General features: G+C 38.7%; 2 protein-coding genes across 5 annotated transcripts; both read left to right on the forward strand.

The window, feature by feature from the left end:
* Nucleotides 1-2,716: 2,716 nt before the first annotated feature.
* LOC117558301 (islet amyloid polypeptide) lies at nucleotides 2,717-5,226 on the forward strand. Its single transcript, XM_034234375.1, has 4 exons — nucleotides 2,717-2,820; nucleotides 3,743-3,838; nucleotides 4,449-4,589; nucleotides 4,685-5,226. The coding sequence occupies exons 2-4, from the start codon at nucleotides 3,759-3,761 to the stop codon at nucleotides 4,857-4,859; spliced, it is 396 nt and encodes a 131-aa protein (XP_034090266.1). The 5' UTR covers nucleotides 2,717-2,820; nucleotides 3,743-3,758; the 3' UTR covers nucleotides 4,860-5,226.
* Nucleotides 5,227-7,426: 2,200 nt separating this feature from the next.
* pyroxd1 (pyridine nucleotide-disulphide oxidoreductase domain 1) lies at nucleotides 7,427-16,750 on the forward strand. 4 transcript variants are annotated; one of them, XM_034234391.1, is made up of 13 exons: nucleotides 7,427-7,642; nucleotides 8,907-8,987; nucleotides 9,213-9,332; nucleotides 9,707-9,835; nucleotides 10,392-10,465; nucleotides 10,549-10,745; nucleotides 10,841-10,938; nucleotides 11,094-11,196; nucleotides 11,745-11,860; nucleotides 12,675-12,797; nucleotides 13,229-13,366; nucleotides 15,390-15,479; nucleotides 16,228-16,750. In XM_034234391.1, exons 1-13 carry the CDS (start codon nucleotides 7,517-7,519, stop codon nucleotides 16,384-16,386), a joined length of 1,554 nt encoding a protein of 517 aa, XP_034090282.1. In that variant the 5' UTR covers nucleotides 7,427-7,516; the 3' UTR covers nucleotides 16,387-16,750. The 4 variants fall into 4 exon arrangements, with proteins under 4 accessions (XP_034090282.1, XP_034090283.1, XP_034090284.1 ...); XM_034234392.1 differs by having other exon boundaries at nucleotides 11,748-11,860; XM_034234393.1 differs by lacking the exon at nucleotides 7,427-7,642 and adding an exon at nucleotides 8,482-8,794.
* Nucleotides 16,751-18,428: the final 1,678 nt, after the last annotated feature.

The raw sequence follows: 18,428 nt of genomic DNA on the forward strand, positions 1-18,428 counted from the left end.
TGAGCAATGTGTTATTAGTCAGACAAACAACAAACCACCAGCAGTTAATGAATGACCAGGAGTCATTCATTAACTGTCATTTGTTTTCCCAGTACAGGTAGGTGTTGATGACGTTAACATGTATTTAATTGTGTCTGTGGATGAATCAGACACAAACTAACTACGTGTGTCACTAATATTTGACAGATATTACACAACATCTCTGTTTTTATAATCTGATTATGTAATCTGGTTATTCTGTTACTTACTACCTAAAACTGTTTGTACGCAGGTATTGCACATACATCTGAGTGTCTATCATTAAAGTAGAGTGGACACATCCCCAGTTAACAATAATAAACATGCATAGTCATTATCAGAGGTTACAGCACTTTTACCTTTCTGGCACTGGCTACCTATCGGCTAATTATTCCCCAGGGACTCTTGACCCCTCTCATGTCCTGCAGGAATACTAATAGAGCAACACTGAGCTCTTACTTCCTAGCCCAAATCCATGTATTTCTTTCCGTGACCTGAGAAATAAATTGAGATGCCACCCATGTCTGCCTAAAATACCAAAGATATCCAAGTGACAAGAAAGGAGAGTGATTCAAGAGACACGTTTCCCCAGACTTTAGCCTTTAAAAATAGACATATAATCCTACATATACACCAACCCCTTAATTTATCTCACTTTCTCTACTTTTATACATGTCATTTATTTCAAGATTATGCACATTAACCTTTCTAAACTCCCTGCTCGAATCCACTGGAGTAGTTAAATATTTAATAGGTAAATTACATATTAAATTAGTTTGCTGACGACATGGTGCATTAGCAGGCATTGGAAATAATCTGTACACTCAATCAACTTTGATTATGCTGTACGTGAAAACTATATAATTCATGTTAAAGTAGAACAATTATCCTGTCCCTATGTTTTTGTCTGCAGTTGGGAAACTTACAGGAAACACAAGGAGGTGTTCATGGGACCTTGATGGGTTTCAGGGTGTTAAAAATCCATTAGCAATGCACTATGTTTCTCAGTTATCTCCAAGCTGTGGTGAGAACCAGCAGCACTTACCAGCAGCCTGTGGTGGCATCTCCCCACTGAGACTGTGGGATAATCAGAAACATGGTCCAGGTGGTCCTTTCAAATGTAATGTTTAATTTATTTTCTTGCATTCACTGATAATTGCATTTTTATGACTGCTCCTACAGTATATCAAGTGGTTACCTCACATGAGAGGCATCTTATTGATCTTAAAACTTCCTCAGACATGAACCCTGAGGATACATGTGAGATTTGGGCACGTTTAGACAATTTACGTTGTAGTCATACCACTTCTCATGCACAATATTTCATGAAACAGGAAGTTGGTGTAAACGCATGGTATATTGTCCAACTGGCCCCAAATCTTACATACAATGACTTGTATTGTTCACGACTGAGTCATAGTCATGAGACAAACATTTAGTTTACATAGAAATGACACTGTGTGGTCTTGACATAAAATAGAGCGGAATAATGTTTTTCAAGCGTGCGTTCTCTAGCCATCATAGTAGACACATGCAGGAAGTGGTGTAAGATTAATGTTTCTAGCCACCTGACAATACTTAGTCCATGATAAACTCTATGATAAATGCTCCTTTTAGTTTACATAAGCAGCAACCTCCAGGTTTGAGATGTCAAGCTCATGTGTAAGTGCCTTTAGCCTGCAATCTCTCTTATAGCCAGCAGAGGGCGACTCTATTGGTTGCAAAAATAAGTCTGATTGTATGGAAGTCTACGAGAAAATGATCCTGCTTCTTACTTGATTCAGTACTTTAGTAAACATTTTACTGGCAAGTCTGTTTTCTCAATCACTAGTTCATTGAAGCACAATTTATTTATTAAAATAGTTTGCGATTTAGAACAAAAAAAGACAATGAGGATTTTGGTTGACCCTCTCAACCAAATTAGTAAAGTTACAACTGTAAAAAAACAAAACAACAAACATATCTAAGATGCCTTAATGCGTTGGTGATAAATATCTGTGGGGAGTTCACTATGACAACATTAACATTACACATTTTAGCCCATTGTTGATACAAAATTATTATGATTTTAGCAGTTTTGAAGCGAAGAATAATTACTAAATATTATTAATATTTGCTTTTAACTTTTACAAATCAAGCGAATGCTAATTGGCCATTTTTCAGTTTCGCAGGTCACGTCACGTCAAATGCTACTCACAAGTGTTACCGTCACTTCATTAATTAGTACTTTGTTTGTGACGTGTCCCATCAAAATAATGAGACACCATTAATTATTAACGATAATTCATCTTCATATTTATTATTCATCGTCCATGAAGCCCAGAGGGAGGCTGAAGGAGGGCCAGAGTTTGGTGACCTAAAACTTCATTATGTGTCTCAAGGTAAATAGAAAGACAACTTTCCTCTCCCTGGTGTGGGTTTACCGTGGGTCAGTCCCACCTCCGGGGCTGATGACGAAGGTGATGATGAGGATGTTGACGTACAAAGATTTGTGTGATTGTGTGTGTTCACTGTGAAAATGAGCATTTGCCTGCGTGTGTACAAGTTTAAGAGTGTACATTAGAGTAACGCTGAGTGTGCTTATGGCATATAGAAGACCCTCTTAGATTTCCCCTCCTCCCCCTTCGTCATCCCTATTCTGTGTAAATGAAAATGCAAGGCTATATTTGGACAGAGCTGATGTCACAAGTGGTTTGAGCGATGAGCCTATAACTGTTGGAGCCGGTTTGTGTGACAGTCCGACAAACCCTGGACTGCTACAGTGACAGACTGGGATCTGCTGGGTACTGAACACAACTCAAAGTAAGTTCTCTGTCTTTCCTCAGGCTTAGCTTGGCTTTTTATACAAGTCCAATTGGTTGTTTTTATTTGTATACAAATAGTTTTCTTTGAATTTAAAATCTCTACCTCTTTCAGGATTGTGTTTTCTTTCTTGAAATTTGACAAAACACTGAACTACTGCATATTATTATTTGAAAATGTAAATGGTTTCTAAGGACACTTTAAATAGGACTTGTCGCACAACAGGGAAATGTGCCATAAAATGATGATGTAGAAATGTGGGATTATTTTATCTATTGTAAGAAAGCATCACAAAAAGCCATCTATACAATAATACTTTTTTTTTAAAATCTGCACACAACACAAGAATAACTATTCCGACTTGAAATTGATTTGGATCAGTCCTTTTTTTAATGCAAAATGTCCAATACTTCTAATTTTCTATTATCAGATCTTCTATATTAAATAAATGAATTATAATTTGGTTTAAGATTGTTGGTTGGATAAAAAAAAAGCATTTGAAAGATATTGCTTTGGCCTGAGAGAAATAGTGAGGGGAATTGTTTTGTAAATGTTCTCCTATGTTAACACATTAATACATTATTAAAGAAAATCATCAACAGATTAATCCATATAACAATTATTGTTTGTTGCCAACCTAATTATAACTATTAAGGTGAGCTTTTGCAGGTGCTGGTGTACAATCAATGCTGAATTATTGAGCAAATATTTAATTGTGTATTCTGTTTTTGTCCTAATTGTAATGACACGCATCTATGTAATTTGAACTCTTACATTTTGTACGGATGATAAAATTGAATTGGTGTCTTTGTTCCTGACTTTTGGCCGGGTGTTTTTGGTTATATATTGCACGCAAATTCCTCTGTTTTCAATAGCCTTCTGTAACCATGAATCAAGTGCTGTTCTTGCTGTGTTGATTCAGGTAATCACCCTACAACATGGATCACTTGAAGATGTCTGTGCTCCTCCTGATGCTGCTTGTGTTGCTGCGCTGCGTCTCTGCTGCCCCACGCTACAGGTGAGTTCATATAGGGGGGTGTCGCTCAGGATATAGTGTAGTCATCCATTAAATGGAAGTGATTATATCCCCAGCCCCTGCACTCATTTAATATGTTCATGTGTCCTTGCAAAATACTTAACCCCAAATTGCTCCTGATGGCAATGTGTCAAAGTTTTCCTTGACCAGGTTGCACATTGGCAGGCTCTGTCTGAATGAATATGTGTGAATGAGTGAATGCTGACTTCTGTATGTAAAAGCGCTTTATGAAATGCAGTCCATTTACAATGTGGCTGTGCACTCATTTAGTGGTTTAAGATTAGGGGCAGAGTTCAAAGACTTTCACTTAGCTGAAGTGTTGATCATAACAGATCTGAGGTCAGTAGACAAGCAGCTGAATATCATGGAGATTGTGTGATAAGTAGGGCTGTAATGCTCTGTGTGAGGAGCCTCAGGGCATTGATAACTCTGGAGATGGATGCCAATTGTGCCCGTGTGTGGGAAAGTGCAACTGGTGAGGAGCTAAGTGCCCACTTTTTCTTCTTGCTCTCGGGACTAGTGGATGTTTTGAAGAGGGTATGATCAGCTATCAGTGTAAAACTGTTTGGCCCTTTTTCCCTCTGTAATGCAGGTACTTCAGTCCCAGCTCATCCAGCAAGCAGGAAAGTGATCTCCCAGACAGTGACGGCTGGTTAGTTCCCGGGCTGATCTCCAACCCGTTCCTCGGGTTTGTGAGTACACGGCCGCAGAGGGGGCTCACAGCCATGGACAGGTAACAACATTATGAAAACCACCAGCATCCTTACCGGAAAAAACATTTTCTCTGTATTGTGATGTCTGATTATTTCTGTGATAACTTTGATTTAGCCACCGCATAGAGAAGAGAAAATGCAACACAGCAACCTGCGTCACCCAAAGGCTATCAGACTTCCTGGTGCGCTCCAGTAACACAATTGGTACCGTCTACGCACCGACCAATGTGGGATCTGGCACCTACGGAAAAAGGGAGCTCTTGTTGGCCCCCAACTACCTGCCTCTCTAACAGCTGACGAACCTCCACCAGCACTCCCACTGCTCTGATGATATAACCAGACATCTTATGTAACAATGATTGTGAGAATGACGTTACCGACGATGACACTGATGGTGATGATGATGATGATGATGATGATGATTAATAACATCTAGTTTATTTTATAAGAAACAGTGCCTTTAATTTAAACCTTCAAAGACAATGTGTTTTTTTGTGCTGGCTTTGTGTGTGTGTTGTGGCTCTGTGGATACTGTTTTGCAATGGCATGAAGTAAAGAAGTAAATAAAAAACAATAAATAAAAGAAAAAAAATGTAAAGCCATATGAAATAAATGTTGATTTTGATAATAAAATTGTGAACATATATTTTAAAAAATCTTCATGCGTTTGAAACAACATTATTACACATCATCAGCTAGTACTACATGTATTACATTTGTGTAAACAGTTCCCAACTTGCTTCCTCATGTCCCAGACAAACCTCAGAATTAACCTGCACAAATAAGGGTTTCATCATGTGTTTCTGCACAACCTTTTCCAGGAATAGTTTTTGGGAAGTTCACTTTCTAGCCTAGAGCAGCTTTCACGTGATATGAAATTGTCACCATGCCTTGCTTTCTTGTGTCACTTCTGGCTACATCACCTACAACCGTTATATATTATGGTGATTTGATAGGTTAGCAAATGTATTATCTTTTCAATTTACACACGGCATCTATTGCACGTCTGTCCGTCCTGGGAGAGGGATCCCTCCTCTGTTGCTCTCCCTGAGGTTTCTCCCATTTCCCCCTTTAAACTGTGGGTTTTCTCCGGAAGTGTTTCCTTGTACGATGTGATGGTCTAAGGACAGAGGGTGTCGTTTTGTCATACTGATATTCTGTACAAACTGTGAAGTCCACTGAGATAAATGTAACATGTGTGATATTGGGCTATATAAATAAACATTGATTGATGGTTAGCAGCAACCAAGCTGTCAAATGTCCCCCTTTCATCACATTCACTTCCAGACATATTCACATTCAGAGCCCAGACTGAGCTCATTCTTCTACTCATCACATCCATATCTTTGACATTCTCTTATTCTTATTCTCCATATGGAGGTTTCCTATTCTACTTATGGCTTCACCAACTCTTTAAAATACATGATGTCACAATGAGGTCTTATCACCAGAGACTATATTTCTCATCCATTTGTGCATGTCAATAAAGCTATTCATTCACTACAAATGAAGTCTCTCCTGATTGAAATGTAGCTGGAACTGCAGCAGCAATTTAGCTTAGCTTAGTTTAAGCACTGAAAATAGAGGGGTAACAGCTAGCTAATAAACCGCGGGTACGAGCCATTAGTGCCCAGCAAATTGTAATTTATCACTTCAGTTTATGCACAGATTAGACACGTATCATATGGTGTGTTAATTAAGTGAGATTTGTAATGATAAGGACTGATTAAAGAGTTGAAACAGCTAGCTAGTACGTCACTGGTGTTTCAGCACACTCAAACCTGCCCTAAAACAGCTAATTGTATTTTTCAGACTCAAGGTTGCGTAAAGATTAGCCCACACACATATAACACAATGTATGAATTAAATGAGTTATTTCCATGTGTTTATTGGTAGATTTGGATCCCTTTGGACAGAGCAAGGCTGGCTGTTTGCAGACTCCAGTCTGTATGCTAAGCTAACAGTTGCTGGCAGAAGAAAGACAAGAAAATAAATAGGCAAAATTCTAGCTATTGCTTTAAGGCCAACCAAAAAGCTATCCTATCATCTATTGCTCTGAGTTAATTTTATAAACACCACTTTCTTCTCATGAAATATTTCTCTAAACGATTTTATATTTTGGTGAATAACCAGTTAAAACCCTAAATAAGATTGATTGAGGGGAGAGAGATCACATGTTGTTCAGATGGAGTTACAAGTCATAGCTCATGATCTCTTTGAATTCTTTGTTGTTTACATGCTGTTGTTTGTTTATCCTGTGAATTATTGTTGTATTCTGCAAAGGTGTGTTTTAAATAGCAGTTGTTTAAATAGCAGCTTTTTCAATGAATTTATTATTTATTTAGTCAAGATGTGAAACATGTTAGTATGTATTTGTACTTTTTAATAAAAACCTTTAGCATTTACAGGCCAAGTAGAGAAATATAGTCAGGTTAATTAGCTGTGATCCCATAATGCGATCAATAATGGAGGCTATTAACCCCAATTTCCCGGGCTCCCCTTTACACATTTCTATTTAACTCCTGGTGATAGTGTACAGTAATTTGTGGCATTTTGGAATAGAGAAAAAGTGGCTTAATTTAATTCAGAAGCACCCCCACAGTCTATTGAAATTAATCCAGAAAAAAAGAGCAATTTTTATCAATGACAAAATAAAAAACGTGTTGCATAAATGAAATACAGTGTTCTTAATTTATGAGCAAACACCATTATCCAAATTTCTTTATATGTGTGATCACAGTGCTGTATCCAATGTAGTCATGTGCTCTGTAGAGGTTATTCAGGGTATCCTAATGAAAATCAAGAGGGTAGGTATGACGCACAGCATTAACCCGTGTTTGATTACCAGTGACCTAATCATCTCAGACACTGACATCAATACTCCCATGGATGGTGAACAACGGCATAAAAGGTTTTTCAAAAATAGAACAAGTGCCGGCTTTTGCTGATGAATCCAAAAACAATGGAGCCATTATCGTCCAAACGCCCTGCAGAGAATGGGGATCGTGTCAAGATCTGTCACTTACTTCATGTAAAACCACAAATGGCACTGTGCTTCAACTGTTATCCGGTGGTGAGTTGTTTATCACTGCAGTAATGACGGAGGATGAATGTTTTGATGGAATTTTAGATATGATTTGCAACCACATTAATCTCTGACATTAGAGATACAATGGAGATCCAAATATAAACATAACAAAGGACTGTAACCTGCTCCCACTTAATTGATATACAGGCCCGTTAATGCATAGACTAGAACTAGACACCAACATATGTTCTTATGTTAGCAATGACATAATATGCTGTTATTGTCAAATATTACTCTCACATATGTAATGCACTCACACTTTCCTCTCGATGCAAATAAACACTGTACAGCAACATATTAAATTATGCATTAAGTATTAGTACAGAATTATTTGTTACTGTACACTTCTGTTCCAATTAGTATCACCTAGCAAATTGACTTTATATTTTCCCTTGATGCCTTGTTTATGAGAGGAAGTGAACGCTGTTTAATTGCTGTTATTTTTTTTAAAGGTAGCCCCTACTTTAATTGTTTTTTGACCAATTTAAATGTATGATTTTATAAACAAGACAATCGGGACATGATAATTAAAGGTAGGGGTAAAACAGGTAACACTTGTATGTGATGTTACCATAGGATTTTACACTGCAGATATGTGGAATACTGTTAATCACAGAAAAATACTTAATTATGTTAGTGTTAACAAATAATTACATGTAAGTGACGCCTGGAACACCTGGATCCTTAAACTGAACAAGCTTCATGGATTAACATTTTACATCTGGTATTTAACCATACCTGCGGGTGCCTTCAGTCAAGTGTACTGCAAGACTTGCCTTTGAAAACGTTTCCTGCTGCTTGCCGTAGTTAATTGTAAACAAGGAAGTTACGTTTCTTCAGTGCACTGGTTGGCATGTGCAAAAGAAGAATGTGGTCAGCTAGCTATCACAACAATTTACTAAGAGCATTTTAGCACTATAGCCAATTGCCAATAGGTTTTTTAAACATTTACCAACGTCTCCATGTAGAGAGAAATCTAATATAGCAACCATTTAGACATCAAATGTAAAAGGAGCTAGTGTTAGCTAGTTAGCGTTAGCTTAGCCATTACCTTAAAGAATGGCCAATAGAAAAGAGAAAACATTTAGGTTTATAATTGTAGGAGGCGGCATTGCGGGTGTCACATGTGTTGAGCAGGTGAATATGAATTTGTGTAGGTGTCTACAAAACAAATATATTAACCATAGGCTTTATTACTTTAATGCATGCAATGTAGCTACTTAACATTAACCTTCATTTTCATTGACAGCTGTCATCACAGATTCCGTCAGCTGACGTTGCTCTGATCACAGCAAGCCCCCATATCAAGACCGTGACAAAGTACAGACAGGTCAGGATGATGATGATGATGATGATGATGATGATGATGATGATGATGATGATGATGATGATGATGATGACCTTTACAACACATTGTTTATGTACACTAACAGATGACATGGTTGCTTCCTTGGTGTCCCAGCTAATTAATGCATCACCAGAAAATAATATAAAGAAAATGTCAATCAAAGGCCATTCTCCTTATCTTGCACCCTTTCTTTTTGGCTTGGCAAAGGTTTCCAAGACACTGGAAGAGTTTGATGTTGAGGAACAAGCATCCAGTGTTTTGGAGGAAAAGTTTCCCAACCTGACTGTCATCCACTCTGCTGTCAAATCCCTTCACACACGGTCACATGTAAGTAGCTGTTTTGGAGTGTGTAATGGTAATAAGACGTTGTATCTGGTTGGATTTGCTTTATTAGATAACAAGAACAATATGTCTATGTAACTGTAACTTAAGCCACGCATGCTGTTATTCCAGATTAGTTGTTTACTTATTAAAATGTATTAACAATACAATTCAGACAGTGATTTATTGCACTACATCTCAACATAAGGTGTATTTACTATTATCTGTCTACTATCGCCACCTTGTGGACATGTGGTTACAGCATGTGATCTAATCTAACTAGTTAGTGAAAAGACACATTACTTTTCAAAAGGAGAAATGAATAGCTAAGCTGGATGTGAGAACGATTCACTATTTCCCTTTCTTCTTTCTATTCTCAGTCTTTGGAAACTACAGATGGCCGGGTTTTTGGTTATGAGAAGCTGTGTATCTGCGGCGGGGGAAGACCTAAGCTCCTAACCCAGGAAAACCCTTACGTCCTGGGGATACGGGACACAGACAGCGCCCAGGTACAACCCCATCACTCTGGATGCTTCTATTTTCATCGACATGCAGGTCTGAACTAATAAGGAAGTTCTTACAAAAGCAAGAAGCAGTTTGAAATAGAACAAAGAAAAGATTTACTATTTTCTTATTTCTGTGATGTTTCTGCTATGATACAGTCATTTCTAGAACACTGTTTACAAAGGTTCATCCAGTAACATTTCAACAACTGCCGCTGCTACAATGTCTTTATTGTTGTCAGTTTTCAAAAATGAGGGCAATAAAAACCTGCATACAGTTGTACAATGTAATAATACATGCTTATTATCTGGTGTGTTTAATGATTCATGTAGTTGTTTTAAATGTCATTTTACTTATTGTATTAGTTGTGTTGCTTCTGTTTTGCTGTTCTTGTGAATGTTTTTGTCCTCAGTGGTGAAGACCGATCATCCTGCCTGATTAAATTACATTATATTAATCTCAGCAATTGAATGCAGTAGGATGAAAACACAAGTCAGAAGTTACATAACAACAGCAAAAAACATGTGATGCTTAACAGTTTCCGGTGTTTATTTGTTTCAGGAGTTACAGAAGCGGTTATCCAAGGCAAAGAGAATCGTTGTTGTTGGCAATGGAGGGATTGCACTGGAATTAGTGTAAGTGAACTATGATCAAAATACTGAAAACAAAAAAAACAATGTGTACATTTCTCCTGAATGAGAGTACATGTTCTGCACAGGTATGAAGTGGAGGGTTGTGAGGTGATCTGGGCAGTGAAGGACAAGGCCATAGGAAACACCTTCTTTGACGCGGGGGCCGCACAGTTCCTCATCCCATCTCTGGAGGCTGACAAACCAGAAAAAGACGCTCCCTGTAAAAGACCTCGCTACACCACGGAGGAACCAGCGCCTGGAGGATCTCACACCTTCACAGCAGGTCTATCTTTGGTTTATTCCCTACATGTGGATTTCTCTTCTTCTCTTTTCGTAGAATCTTTCCGACCGACATAAACATTTAATGTGTGTTTTCAGATAGAAATGCGCGAAGGCAAGGTTCTAGTTCTACAGAGGCTGGCAGTGCCCTCGGCCCAGACTGGCATGAAGGGATAGTTCTTCAAGGTTCAGAGCAGGTGAGATAGTGTGTTTATCTTTGATATTGAGAGCCTCTGTGGGATTCCTAAAGCATGGATCAGCTTGGGAGGTCTATACGTGTAGATATGACCTTCTGCTTTGTGATACCTTCCTCCTTTTCTCCTCCACCTCCTTTCCCTGCCGGTGTGTTCAGGGGACACGCAGAGTTTCACTGGAATATCAGTGTGAGGTGGAAAAGATCTTCACCTCTGAGGAGCTGCTCAATTCCCCTCCGCAAACACTCGGACATGAGAATGGTGAGAACCAGACATGCTGCTGCTCCATCTGAACTCTGACTCATCCTTCCCTTTTATGTCAATTCAATTCAATTCAAAACCTTTATTTATCCAGGTAAAATCCCATTGAGATCAATGATCTCTTTTTCAAGGGAGACCTGCAGCAGTAGGTTCCACAAGAAGACATAAACAACAGAACAACAAAAGGACATCATACAGCAAAATGTACAGGGATTACAATTTACATATTTAACCACAAGTACAGGTACCAACAGCATCTGATTTTGTAGCATCCAACCGAGCTTTAAAAACATGTAGTGGTACTAGCTTGGTAATTTTCCATTCTTTTTGCAGACTGTTCCATGTTAGTGGAGCTGCACATCTAAAAGCTTTCTTCCCTAAGACAGTCCTAGCACTTGGCACATTTAATAAAACCACAGCATGCGATCTCAGGCAATAAGTACTTTCAATTCGCAGAGAGATCAGGGAGCAGATATAAGATGGTAGTTTATCCAACATGGCTTTGTAAATGAAAATGTGTCACTTTTCAACCTTTTCTCTCCTCTCAGTAGGATCTTGGCCAGTTTACATCAAACTGACCAACGGTAAAACGTTTGGCTGTGATTTTGTTGTCAGCGCCACCGGTGTCGTGCCAAACACTGAGCCATTTCTCCATGGCAACAATGTAAGTAAACTCATATATGACAAATAAATACGATTTGCTTTGAAGGGTCTCAGATTCAAGTAAATCCTTCTGTTTCTTGCCATCATATGGTCACATAACTGTACAGCTAGTAACTAAAGCACAACAAATGGCAACAATTTTGTTCAAAGAGTATTAGCTCTGCCATTGTGAACAGGACCATGTCTTGAAAATAATTACAAAGGTAGGCTAGTTATGAAAGAGAAATTAGAAAGAATTAGCCTTTTATTTTGGCTAACACTACAAGTCTGCATCTTTTAGTACGCCATATTGGATGTTAAGTGAAGCAGTTGGGTGTTAAGACCTCTAGATGTCACCAAAGGACAGGTTTTCTTTTATCACTCTTGGTTTAAAAGGATTTCACCCCAAAATATAAATACAAATATATATATTTTTAACTGCGGCGCAATTTATCACTCTATATTGTTTTGATGAGGGTTGCCAAGTGTTATTCTCGCTGTCTGATCATTATTTCTTGAAAGAGACATAGCTGTTAAATGTCTTTAATGTATTTTTGGTGCTTCCGGCTCCAAAAGCTGAATGTCAATCCAGATAGATTGATAGCACTAAAGGTAAAAGGAACAACATTGTAGATTTTTGGGGGAATTGTCCCTATAAGCTTGAGTTCCCAATGAAAGGCTTTCCCTATGTACAGCCACCTTATCAAAATGAACGTATGTTTTACATCAAATACTTTGCATATTGCTTTGTGTCTCCTTTTTCTCATTATAAAGTATTAGTCATATATTTGGTATGAATTCCTTTTTTTTCTTCTTTTCGGTTTTACCTTTTTTAGTTTGCTCTGGCAGATGATGGGGGCCTGCAGGTAGATGACCACATGATGACATCAGAGCCAGACGTGTATGCTGCAGGAGACGTGTGCACTGCATGCTGGGAACACAGCCCGATGTGGCAGCAGGTAAACGATCAAGTCATTAACCAGTTCAGCCGATACTAGAGTTGTAAATATGCCATCTGAAAATGATTCTGATATATTTCATGTATCATCAGTTTTCCCATACTGCTCACAATTCGATACAAACCAATGTTATTTGATTCAGTTCTGTTCATTCAAAAAGTATATAGCTCTACAAATTAAAATGAGCAATGGGAAAATAGGGCCAGACATAAATGGTTGCATTCAGCACCACTACACTGCACCTGGCAGTTTGTCCTGAATCTCGTCAGTGTAGGTTTCAGTTCCCATGGCATTGGAAGGAGAGCTAAATATAACTATGTTTCACCAAGGCGTTAGATAAGTCTATAAACGGCTGCAAAGCTGAAAAGTTGAAAAAGAGTGTTATAATTTCACCTAAACATGTGAAAGAGTTGTTTCTGTGCTGTGTGCAGATGCGTTTGTGGACGCAGGCCCGTCAGATGGGCTGGTACGCCGGGCGCTGCATGGCGGCACAAGTCCTGTCAGAACCAATAGAACTGGACTTCTGCTTCGAACTCTTCTCACACATTACCAAATTCTTCAACTACAAGGTAGGTGACTTTCCACTGCAGGGGAGTGCATGTGTTGAAATAATAACTCATATGTTAATCATCTACCCTACAAATTATAACCATTACTTTTAAGGTGGTTCAAGGTCCCTTCAAAAGTCTTAGTGCTCAATTCAGATATAGTTTGGCTTTTTACATATTTTTCTTTCCAATGTGGCCAATATCAGATTACATTGTGAACTGGTCATTCTAAATAATGCAACTCACATGCACTACAGTGTCTTACTGTACAGAAGAACACATGTACGCCTTTAAAGATAGCATTTCGTTTTATTTTTAAGTTAATGTGTAAAAAAAAAACACCTACAAAGTGGCCTGAATCAGAGTTGAAAAGGTTATATCTGATTTGGCTGACTTTTGCCTTCAGTCTGATTATTAGCCTCTTGTTCAGTCTGAATATTAGCCTTTTGTTCCTACCTCTAGGCCAGGGGTGGCCAACCCGCGGCTCTCGAGCCGCATGCGGCTCTTTGCCTAGTTTCATGCGGCTCTTCAGTTCATATCGAATTTTATATGTGTGAGTTTGGGGGAGAGACACTGACTCCTTACTAGTGTTGCACGGTGTACCGATACTTGAAAGGTACCACGATACCCTGCCGTTAAAAACGTTACGATTCCTCCGTTTCATTAGTATCGGTACTTTAAGAATGACGGGGAAAAGTACTCCGGTGAGAAAGCGCCGTTTTAATAAGAGCCGTGTGTGTTCAGCGCTCTGCTTCCACTCCCTGCACTGCAGCCGTGCCTGCATTCCCTCCCCTCTCAAGCACGCTCTAAGTCCCTCCCCTCTCTCGTGCACGCGCTAGCTGCCAGAGCATGTGAGAAAACGAGAAGCATGGCTGCAAGTGGGAGTGCAACTGCCGCTGCGCCTCGGCTTGTTGACAAAAAAGACGCCAGGAGCGAAATTTGGAAGTATTTGAGCTATATCTCTGACAGTGAGGGCAAGCCTACGGACACCACGAGGCCTGTCTGTCAGACATTTATTAATTGTATTTAATACGAATTCTTGTCATTTCTTTTATTTATTGTTCTCATTGTTTAAACGTTTGTGTTATGGTTATGGTTCTGGTGTGAAATAAAGCACAATAATTACATTTAAGACCGTTTCCCTTTTTTTAAGAAAATATCGAAAAAGAATCGGAATCGCAATTCTTGACTTGGTATCGAAAACAAAATGTTGGTATCGTGACAACACTAGCTAGCTACTCCTGACAGTTAAACCTGATATTTAGTAGGTCTGTTAAGTATTGAATGCTGATAATTCTGACGTAATTTGGCCGGTCAAAGTTGTTTGGGCTCGGATAAAATCGCTCCGTTACTTTCGTCCCGTGTTATGTATGTGTGGTGTCAGTGTGAGAGGATGACAGCGCGTATAATTTTGATGTGGCCCAAGAGCCAATCACAATAATACCTGCGATGCAGTGAACCAATCACCTTTGAGGGGGGGGGGAAACCTATCGTTGATTAAACATTATCCAGTGTTTCCCCTACCATTGTCTTGGAGGGGCGCTGCGCCCCGCCAACGGAGCCCCGCGCCCCCCCTGAAATTCAAGGTGTTTAAAAAATATATATAATTTAAAAAAAAAAAAATATTATATAGCACCAAATTGCAAATAATCTATATCTACTGTCACTTTTCACATTGAACATGTGCTCTTTTATTAAATAAACTAAACGCTTTCATTTTAAGTTGTGAGTTTAGTGTTTTTGACCCTAAGAAACACTGATGGATTAATCAATAACAATAATCCACAGCTCCTCTCTCTGCTCCAGAGGATTTAAAAAAAATATATCCCAATGCCACAAAAATGCATCAGTGACGTGGTTGAAATCTTGTCTCCAGAAAACAAAAAACTGAAACAAGCGGTATCAGTGACTGTGTGTTTGATGTGGCTCTTTGCAGTAACATAGAAAACATGTGGCTCTTAACCTCTGACTGGTTGGCCACCCCTGCTCTAGGCTCATTCCCACTGTGCATTTAAACAACTTCCTCTCTGCTGGTCATTCACAGGTGGTCCTGCTGGGGAAGTTTAATGGACAGGGGCTGGGGTCCGACCATGAGCTGCTGGTACGCTGTACCAAAGGCCTGGAGTATGTCAAGGTGATACTTAAGAGAAAAACAGTACACTTTTTCTGTTGTGTGTTAATGTACATACATGTCTGAAATGTAAGCAGTTATCTCTGTGAACAAAAGTTAACATATGAATGCAGATTCCAGAATTTATTTTTGTTATTTGCATTATTCTTGTTTCTTTTTGTGGTCCATTTGAATTGCTGATTTGTCAATAATACTTTCAAAAGTAGAATAGGATGGGTAAATGTGGACAAAGCCATTTTCCAACATTCAATCTCACATCCCATTAGATATTGTCTGCCGATGATTAAGCTTCTTTTGTTATATTAGTGTTAGCTTGTAAACTCGCTACTTGTGAAACAATCCACTCCATTCTTGTCTCTTGAGTTGCTGAACGGACTGTAAATAATGACTGCCACAAAAAAGAGTAAGTCCTTAAATTGTATACCAGCATGCCACACAGGAACCCTCAAAATAAAGGCCCTTGCTTCCAAAGTCGTATCGTCATCAGACCTACAGCTGATGTGTTACGCCATTATGGAATCACAAGCTTTTTGGATGCTGTTAGACATTCCTGTGGCACCAAATGCCATCAGGAAGATTTTCCGTTTGATTGATTGTCGCAGTGTGAAAGAAACCACTGTTTTTCTGTGGATATGGTCTAATGCTGCTATTGAGCCAGAGGCAAAACATCAAACTGATTTTACCCACTATTGGAAAAATCAACATGTGTGATTTCATTTTCACACAATTTACCGCTGTATTCCTGTTCCAGGTCGTTCTCAGTGGAGGTCGGATGGTGGGAGCTGTGCTAATCGGGGAAACAGACCTGGAGGAGACCTTTGAAAACCTGATCCTCAACGAGATGGATCTGACACCCTATGGAGAGGAGCTGCTGAACCCTAACATTGATATAGAGGACTACTTTGATTAGGCATGAGAGGAAAGAAATGAATTTCGAAAGACTTGCGAAGGCAAAATGCATTCTATCATGTCAGATTTAGTCCGTTTCTTTTTTTGTATTGCCGAGGGAAGTAGTTTTCTGATGAAGTAGCAATGATCTTAATTTTATTAAGACCCTTGTAAATGTAAGAATTATATTGATTTAAAATAAATTATTTTCAAAACCAAGAGTACTCAATTAGAACTTGAGTAATGTTTTAAAAAAAACGTTTTCATTTATTCGTAGCATGAATGTAAATCCATCACTTGTGGCAGGAATTAGACACTTAATCCACAAAGAAAGTGATACGTTCGGGATAATATGGCATTGAATAAAGATAATGTTTTTGTTGCTATGTTGTCTAAGTGACTCTTGATCAAATATCAACCTCAACTACGGCTCCTCCTGTGCCTCAGCAACCATTGTAACAAAATACATTATCAGGCGCACATAATGCGGTCTATTGTTCCTCGGATATGCTGCTCTTGGAGATGTTGCTATTCGAAAATCCCCTTTTAAAGGGACAAGAAACGATAGACGAAAAGTGAAAAGAGTCATCTCCACAATGAGAATTTAAATGACTAAAAGAGGTCAAACACGCATTTCAACTTTTTGGTTGGCCTGTAGATTTGCATTTATAGATGTTTGTTTTTTGGGGTCAGTGGTTCACCGGCATGCACCTGCCCACAATAATTTAGCTGCTTCTATTGGCTGATAAAGGTTGTTATGGCAACCTTGTGTTTTTACTAGCTGAGCATTATGTGACCATACGACCTACTAGTAATTAGGAGTATATGGGGACATGCTCCCTTATTTAGAACCTTTGCAAAAGTATCCAAAAGAGAGTAAATAAAGGCAGTAAACATGAATAAAACACCCCTTTACTAAAGAGACACTAAAGGTAGGACGACACCTTACACTTTAACTACACCTCCCACCTGGAAGTGTGAACCTGTGTGGGTGGAGAACAGGCATTGTTTACAAGAGTCAACGCTGCCCCATGGTGGCACATGTATCAAGATCAAATTAAAATCCCTGATGGATATGGAGGATGGGACCATTTGTGCAATGAAATCCCTAGTAATGTTTTACACAGTGTGTTACCAAGCAACTCATCAGACCTGGCATGGATTGTGTGCCAGCGTGAAACAGATATTACACGGCTGAACTGGCTAATGGTCAAGATGGAAATACACCACCATTGTTATGAAGTATATTTAGATTTATATATTTAGAGGGTCTCGGCCATGGGGAATCTTTGTTTCCTCTAGTGTACTTTTTATAAACCTAGTTAGGGTTGCATATATGTTTTTGCAAGTTGAAATTGACCTGCATCCTTGTTGCAACGATTATTGGTTTGAATTATAGCCTACATGGCATGCAGTAACTCTACCTTCTTTTAATGAATAATGTGGAATTAAAGATATCATAGAAAAGATATAATGGCACGATGAGCCCACAGAAAGAAACAGCTTGGATTGTCTTTGATAGATAACATGTTCTTATACTCTGTCACTCAGACCATAACTATAAATCAATTAATTATTAGTTATCTTAATGTGCAATGCAATGAGGAATAAAACAATTGGGTAAGGTTAGAGCTTTAACTCAGCAGAATCCTTAGGCCCACAACCACGAATAGGAACATAAATGAATTGCGTTCACAGAAAACCTTAGCTTTTTCCTTTACCGCTAACACATCAATTGTGTGTGTATGAGACTAGCAACCCGAATTAATTTAAGCTAAAATGTATCTATCCTCTATGTTTAACATTTGAAATACTTCGTTCGTGACAAAAAACTCATCTAATTTAAGTAGATTACGGATGTGACGTCAGAAGCGTAGTGCGTTTGCAGTGAATGCTCGTGTATATCCACCAACGTATTGCGAATGGAATAATAACTGAGAAGAATTTCGAGTTATATGTTCAATTCGTTATCGTGTGTGTCTTCTCAGTAAATTAATTTTGTTTTGTCATTTGTGTTAATCATTGCAAAAGCATAACGTTGCATCTTTACATGCTTTGAATAAC

Source organism: Gymnodraco acuticeps, unplaced genomic scaffold (genome assembly GCF_902827175.1).
Source record: "Gymnodraco acuticeps unplaced genomic scaffold, fGymAcu1.1, whole genome shotgun sequence".
NCBI lineage: Eukaryota > Metazoa > Chordata > Actinopteri > Perciformes > Bathydraconidae > Gymnodraco > Gymnodraco acuticeps.

Coding starts and splice junctions, on each gene's coding strand:
- LOC117558301 (XM_034234375.1), top strand. CDS start 3,759: ATGGATCACTTGAAGATGTCTGTGCTCCTCCTGATGCTGCTTGTGTTG. Junction 3,839..4,448: donor TCTGCTGCCCCACGCTACAG/GTGAGTTCATAT, acceptor TCTGTAATGCAG/GTACTTCAGTCCCAGCTCAT. Junction 4,590..4,684: donor GGGCTCACAGCCATGGACAG/GTAACAACATTA, acceptor ACTTTGATTTAG/CCACCGCATAGAGAAGAGAA.
- pyroxd1 (XM_034234391.1), top strand. CDS start 7,517: ATGAATCCAAAAACAATGGAGCCATTATCGTCCAAACGCCCTGCAGAG. Junction 8,988..9,212: donor CCGTGACAAAGTACAGACAG/GTCAGGATGATG, acceptor GGCTTGGCAAAG/GTTTCCAAGACACTGGAAGA. Junction 11,197..11,744: donor AACACTCGGACATGAGAATG/GTGAGAACCAGA, acceptor CTCTCCTCTCAG/TAGGATCTTGGCCAGTTTAC.